At 48.7% G+C, this 7,056-nt stretch overlaps 1 protein-coding gene across 1 annotated transcript in view; it reads right to left on the reverse strand.

Moving 5' to 3' along the window:
• Positions 1 to 1,420: 1,420 nt before the first annotated feature.
• The window catches only part of FRS3 (fibroblast growth factor receptor substrate 3), a 10,837-nt gene continuing 5,201 nt past the window's right edge, over positions 1,421 to 7,056 (reverse strand). The window contains exons 4-7 of the mRNA XM_060190762.1: positions 5,879 to 5,900; positions 5,615 to 5,776; positions 4,634 to 4,791; positions 1,421 to 2,760 (exon numbers count right to left, since the gene is read on the reverse strand). Coding sequence (XP_060046745.1) covers positions 1,846 to 2,760; positions 4,634 to 4,791; positions 5,615 to 5,776; positions 5,879 to 5,900 — 1,257 coding nt within the window. The 3' untranslated portion in view covers positions 1,421 to 1,845. The remainder of the gene's footprint in view (positions 2,761 to 4,633; positions 4,792 to 5,614; positions 5,777 to 5,878; positions 5,901 to 7,056) is intronic.

Raw genomic sequence — 7,056 nt, forward strand, 5'->3', positions numbered from 1 at the left:
TGTTTGTGTGTGTGTGTGTGTGTGTGTGTGTGTTGGGCAGGGTTGGGGAGGGAGATGGGAATGGTTCTGAGGGCAGAACAGGGAAGGAGAGGTCGGGTTATGGAAGGGACAAGGCACAATGAGTGATCTGTGTGGGCTGCCCGGGCTTCCAGACCTATGTTCACATGTTCAGATGTGGTGGCTCTGTTAGGGACCCACACTCAGGGACAGGGCAGAGGCTCCCCAAAGGGTCTGCTCCCTGAGAGCAATTCCTTGGGAAAGTCACATTTTTAAGTCAGATGACTTAGTTACACATTACACTGTTGTTTTTTTCCTTTTGCTATTCCTGGGCTTTTAATACTGTCCTATTGAAAGGTTTTAGCTGTGACCTAGCCATGCTGGGGGCACCAGAAGAGGAGTCAGGGTCCACCTGTGGGCTCACCACAAAGACCTCCCTGGTGGCAGAAGGGAGAATCAGTGAGGGGTACCAAGAATCTGGTGCAGACTCCTCCCTTCCCCACTGCCAAGCTCAGAGGATCTAGATGTTTGTTATCTCTGTACTGAGATCCTCTTCCTGGCCTCCTGCTGAGACTCTGGTGACTGTGACAGAATATCCCATCTGGCAACCTTCAGCTATATGCCAGTGCTTCCTGGCAGAGAAAAGAAATGGACATTGACTGGGATACCAAAAAAAAAAAACAACAACAACAACAGCCAGAGGCCAGGCGCTAACTCACCTGCCTGGGGTTTTACCTTGCCAAGCCAGCAGCCTAGGTCAAACCCTGGCGCCACACAGGGCTGGCATGGCCCCAGGGGAAGCTCTTGTGCTGTGGTGTCTTTATCTCTCTGTCTCCCTCTGAAATTCAATTAAAAACTTTTAAAACTATTTGTTTATTTTTCACCAGAACACTGATCAGCTCCGATTTATGTTAGTGAGATGAATGAACCTGGGACTCTGGAGCCTCAGGCATGAGAGTCTCTTTGCGTCTGCCATTATGCTGTCTCCTCTGCTTTAAACTGTTTCTTGTTGAAAGTCATTCCGACAGCTGGGGAAGTGGCATAGTGGGTGAAACACTGGAATCTCAGATCCTGAGTTCAAGCTCCAGTTATCGTATGTGCCAGAGTGATGCTCTGGTTCTCCCTCTTCTTCTTTCCTTCCTGCTCTCTCTCAGTTCAATAAATAAATAAATAAATAAATCTTTTTTTAAAATGCATTCTGGGACAGTGGAACTGCACATGCATGAAGTCCTGACACTGTACACACCATATATATATATATATATATATATATATATATATATATCACACTAATCCCAGAGTTCTCAACATGAAGCCTCTATCTCTTATTAGGCCTCCCTTATCAACCCCCCACTTCCAAACCAAACCAAGAAAAGACTGGGAAGTAAACTACCTAGGAATTTAACATCACTGCACCAAAACAGAATTTAAAAATAATTATATTAATAATAAATATGTTAAGTTACATTTAAAACAATAAATAGAAAAATAAACTGATAAATAAAATCAACAGGTACAAAATGTTTCAAAATCTCAACCAAAAAAACACGCAGACAGACAACAGACAAAGACAAATGGACATGATGGGAGGTCGCTAAATACCGTCGCGGGGACCCTTCACAGTTGGCGTGGTGACTCCCTCCAGACCTGCTCACCCTCTGCCTCCCCACCCTAGAGACCAGGAGTCTCTGTGGCTGAGATCTTTGGGGACTCCAGCCGGCCGGCGAGGGGGAAGCATCTGGTCTCACCTCCATGCCCTTCAGCGAAGCAGCCCTGGAGCCTGGGGTGTGCGGGCTCTGAGCAGCACTGGAGCGCGATGCAGAGGCCGTGGCCGGTGGAGGGCTGTCCCTACAGAGGCAGGTCGGTGCTGTTGTGCCGGGTTTTCCTGGTAGTGCCATCATCTCGGGGCAGAGCCCTCTGCAGGTTGGACATGGCCACAGTCTTTTTGAGGTCAATCACGGCGTAGGAGTCTGAGCTGCGGGTAGGGTATGTGGTGGACACAGGGTTTTGGGGGGCTGAGAGGTTCTGGGGCCCCTTGGCGCGGTCGCCACCCCAGCCCTTCAGCTCCACTTGGATGTAATTGAGCTGCCTTGGGGGCTCAGGGCCTGGTCGGCGGAAATCAAAATTGAAGACCCTCGGGGAGCCCCGGCGGCGGGTGAGTGGCACAGGGAAACTGCTGTGGCTGCGGAGGGCAGCCCGGCTGCTGGTGGGCTTCTGCAGGGGGGTCTCGTCCTCCTCACCATCGGGGAAGCCATTGGAAGAGGGTGTAAGCCCATCCCTGGAGTCCCCGTCATCCCCGGCTTCCTCCCCCAACTGCTGGGTTTGACTCTCCCACACAGGGGGCAGGGAGGGCAGGTTTTCGTAGTGCAGGAAGGCTGCACGGCGGTGGGCGAGGCCATTCCAGCCTGGCTCCTCCGGGCTCAGTCTCCAATCGGCCCCTCGACGCAGGCTCGCACTGACATTCTCATAGGTGCACTTGGGCTGGGCTGGACACTCCGAAGGGCCCTCGTTGTTATTGTTGTGGTGGGATGGGTCATGCAGGCTGGGGCACATGCCCTGGCACTTCATCATGTGCCTCCGAGCAGGGGTTGGGCCCAACACAAACTTCACCTGGCCCGGCTGCAAGAACACCTGCGGGTCCCGCTGGTCAGGGGCCCGGGTCTGTGGAGGGAAGGGCACTCGCCCCTCGGGCAGGGGCTGCAAGCAGTGCCGACTCCGGCGATGGTCATCCTCACTGGCTGGGGTGTTGACGTAGGTGTGGGACTGGGGTGAAGGAGTCCAAGTGAAGTGGGGAGAGGGAGGGGGACGGGGGTCCAAGGATCAGGAGGAAAGAGAACAGGAGGGAAATGGTAAGAGACCACATACATGGGGAAAAAAAAGAGCTGAAATGTCTCAACCTGGGAGGTGACACAGTAGAAGAGCACACAACTTAGAAGTGTGAAGTCCTTGGGGAGTTGAGCGGTAGCGCAGCAGGTTAAGAGCAGGTGGCACAAAGGGCAAGGATCGGCTTAAGGATCCCGGTTTGAGGCTCCCCACCTGCAGGGGAGTCGCTTCACAAGCGGTGAAGCAGGTCTGCAGGTGTCTATCTTTCTCTCCCCCTCTCTGTCTTCCCCTCCTCTCTCCATTTCTCTGTCCTATCCAACAACAATGACATCAGTAACAACAATAATAATAACTACAACAATAAAACAACAAGGGCAACAAAAAGGAATAAATAAATATTTTTTAAAAAATTTAAAAAAAAAGTGTGAAGTCCTAAATTCAATCCCCGGCAGTGCATGTACCAAGTGATGCTCTAGCTCACTCTCTCTCCCAATTACATAAACCTTTACTTGCTGATTTTATTTTTTATTGTCACTGGGGTTATTGCTGGGGCTCAGTGCCAGCAATACAAATCCACCACTCCTGGTGGCCGTTTTTTCTTTTCTTTCTTTTTTTATTATCTGTATTTATTTACTGCATAGAGATAGCCAGAAATCAAGAGGGAAGAGGTGACACGGAGAAAGGCAGAAAGACATCTGCAGTGCTGCTTCACCACTCGCAAAGCTTTCCCCCTACAACTGGGGACCAGGGGCTTGAATCTGGGTCCCTGTGCATTATAATATGTGTATTCAACCAGGTGTGCCACCACCCTGTCCCTTTATTTATATTTTATTTGACAGGACAGAGAGAAATTGAGATGGAAGGGGGATAGGGAGGGAGAAAGACATCTACGAATCTGCTTCACCACTTGTGAAGCATCCCCCCTGCAGGTGGGGAGTGGAGGGCTCAAACCGGGGACCTTGTGCATGATGATATCTGCATTTAACCAGATGTGCCACTGCCCAGCCCCCAATCTTTACTTCTTTTTTAAATTTATTTATTTATAAAATGGAAACACTGACAAGACCATAGGATAAAAGGGACCACCACCAGAGCTCCGTATCCAATCTTTACTTTTATATGATTTATTTAGGGAGCTGGGGAGACAGCATAATGGTCATGAAAGGCTTTTATGCCTGAGGCTCTAAGCTCCCAGGTTCAATCCCCAGCACTACCATAAGCCAGAGTTGAGCAGTGCTCTGGTCTCTTTCTCTCTGTGTGTATCTGCCTCTTTCTATCTATATCTTTTGCTTTGTATCTTTCTTTCATTAAAAAAAAAATTCTTTTAATTTATTTGTTCCTGAGAGATAGAAACAGGAACTAGAGCATTACTCTGACATATGCAATGCTGTGGATCAAATGCAGGACCTCATGCTGAAGGTTCAAGGCTTAATCCACTATACCACCTCCCAGGCCACGAAATAAATCTTTAAACAAAATAAAAAATAAGGGCTGAAGAGGTAGCATGATGGTTATGCAGAAAGACTTTCATGCCTACCAAGGTCCCAGGTTCAATTCCCCAGCACCATAATAAACCACAGATGAGCAGCACTCTGGTAAAATAATACATAAAAATATTCATAAAAGTTAATTTAAAATAAAATAAAAGGCTGAAGTTTCCTCCTCTTCCTCAACCTCCAAACTTTCCAGGGAAGCCACCACTCTCTCTGGGACAGGAAGGGACCCTAATGCTTCTCTTTCCCTCACTGGGAAGAGGTACCCTGACCTCTTGCTCCCACCCAGACCAGAAAGGGGAGGGCAGTTGCTTGCTCACCTGCTCATCAGGAGCGATGAGGGCATGGGTGGACTCTTCACCAAGCGAGGGGTGTCGGAGGCTGCTTGTTGAGGGGCGCCGGGGAGCTGAGAATCGTGGGCCCTCTCCTGGGCAACCAGGGAAACCATTGGAGAAACTAGAAATGGTGTAGCCTAGAGCTGGTCAGGGAGGAGACAAACTCAGGTGAGGGAGTCTAGAGTCACCTAACAACTACTCCTCTAAAAGGAGAGATGTTCATGGGATCCCCAGTGTGGTTAGCCCCACCGAACTGCCATTCCCCATCATCCTGTTTTTCAAATCCTGTTCCTTTTGCCTAGCTCAGCATGAATCCCACTTCCCTCATTAAACCTTATCTGAAACCCTTAAAGCATGCCTGTTGCCACCCTCTGCTTTATTCCAGCTCAACCAGAGAGCTCCAGAGATGCTCGCTGGGATCAAGAGCTGTTTCAATTTCTTCTACTTCTTCCTCACCACTCCTTAGCCCCCCCCAATACACACACACACACACACACACACAAACACACACTGTGCGGTGCAGACTCAGCAAATGAACAAACAGAAGCTGTGGGAACCCCTCCAAAGGACAGTCACGGGCAGAGACGCCTGCACCAGTAGTCAGGAAAAGCACATGGGTGTGACCAAGCAGACAGAAGGAAGGAAGCCAAACAACTCCAGACTGCCATTTCCATGGAAACCGAATGTCTTCCTGTCTGCTCCCTGACCAGCAGGGCTCAGGACTTCCCAGTCCCCACTTGAGTCACCTGATTGGCCCAGGCCATGATTTCTCTACCCCCAAAGTGGTTCTGCAGATGGACAGTGGTATGGGAGGCCAACTCACCCAACCACTTCCCTACCTGCCTGCTTGATTCATGTCTCCAAGACTGGTATTTCAGGGTTTTTGTATGTGTGGGGTACCGGTGCTTCCTGAGCACCTGTGTGTGTGCATGTGTGTCGAGGTGCTGAGAGTAGGGGTCTCCTCACCATTGGGAGTCTGGGGGGCCCTGGAGAGGTCGAGCTCAGCTGGGTGGCTGTTGCGGGTGATGATAACTGGCTCTTCCATCACACTGATGCTGTTGCACTGCATCAGGTCCTGAAGGAGGTTAAAGATTTCCTCGGCCCGGGAGCACTTGAAGGCAAATATCCCTGCAGAAGGTGTGGGAGAAAGGAGATGCTGACTATATCAGAGCTCAGGAAATGGCACAGAGCTGCAGGGGACAGTCCTGGTCCTCCTGGCAGCAGAAGAGCCCCGCTTCATCCCCAACACATTCTAAAATCACAAAGCTATTAGAAGAGCTAGACATAGTGTTTCTGTCTCCAAGTCAACACTATCCAACACTGCAGTCCTGAGATCTGATGCCTCAGCTATAATCCTCTGGAATTATGTCCATAAGGATATGTGTGTGTGTGTGTGTGTGTGTGTGTGTGTGTGTGTGTGTGTGTGTGTGTGTGTGTGTAGGAGAGGCAAAAGGTGAAATAAATGTGGTGAAGCAGGTCTGCAGGTGTCTTTCTCTCCCCCTCTCTGTCTGCCCCTCCTCTCACTATTTCTCTCTGTCCTATCCAACAATGATAACATCAATAACAACAACAATAACTACAACAGCTATTTAAAAAGGGGCAACAAAAGGGAAAATAAATACTTTTTAAAAATTTTAATGATAATTCACTAACTGGATTTAGTGTATTGCATTAAAGTAAAAGACTCTGGGGTGGGTGGGAGGGAGAGTACAGGTCCTTGAAAAGGATGACAGAGGACCTAGTGGGGGTTGTTATGTGGAAAACTGAGAAATGTTATGCATGTACAAACTATTGTATTTACTGTTGACTGTAAAACATTAGTACCCCCCCAAAAAAAATTAATTCCCCCAATAAAGAAGTTTAAAAAAAAAGGTGAAGTAAATAGGATTAGGTTAAATGACCATCCCTCCTCATTGTCCCCATCTTCTCCTGCCTAACTCCTTTAGTCCCCAGAAAAATGAGTGCCACCCAGAGTGCCAGTCCTCAGGTTCTATGTCCAATGGCCTTAAAACTCTTTGGCTCTGTCCTCAAAGAGCTTAAACTATAGGGAGCTGGGTGGTGGCATACCTGGTTGAGCACGTATGTTAGAAAGAGCAAAGACCGGGCAGAGATAGATAGCATAATGGTTATGCAAAGAGACTCTCATGCCTGAGGTTCCACAGTCCCAGGTTCAATCCCCTGCACCACCATAAGCCAGAGCTGAGTAGTGCTCTGGTAAAAAATAAAAAATAAAAAAAAAAAAAAACAGGTTCAAGCCCTCAGTCCCCACCTACAGGGAGAAAGCTTCACTAGTGGTAAAGCAGTCCTATAGGTGTCTCTTTGCCTCTCTCACTCTCTGTCTCTCCCTTCCTCCTAATTTCTGGCTGTCTCTATCCAATAATAAATAAAGATTAAAATGAAAAAAAGAG

This window comes from Erinaceus europaeus, chromosome 4 (assembly GCF_950295315.1).
Source record: "Erinaceus europaeus chromosome 4, mEriEur2.1, whole genome shotgun sequence".
In the NCBI taxonomy this organism is placed as follows: domain Eukaryota; kingdom Metazoa; phylum Chordata; class Mammalia; order Eulipotyphla; family Erinaceidae; genus Erinaceus; species Erinaceus europaeus.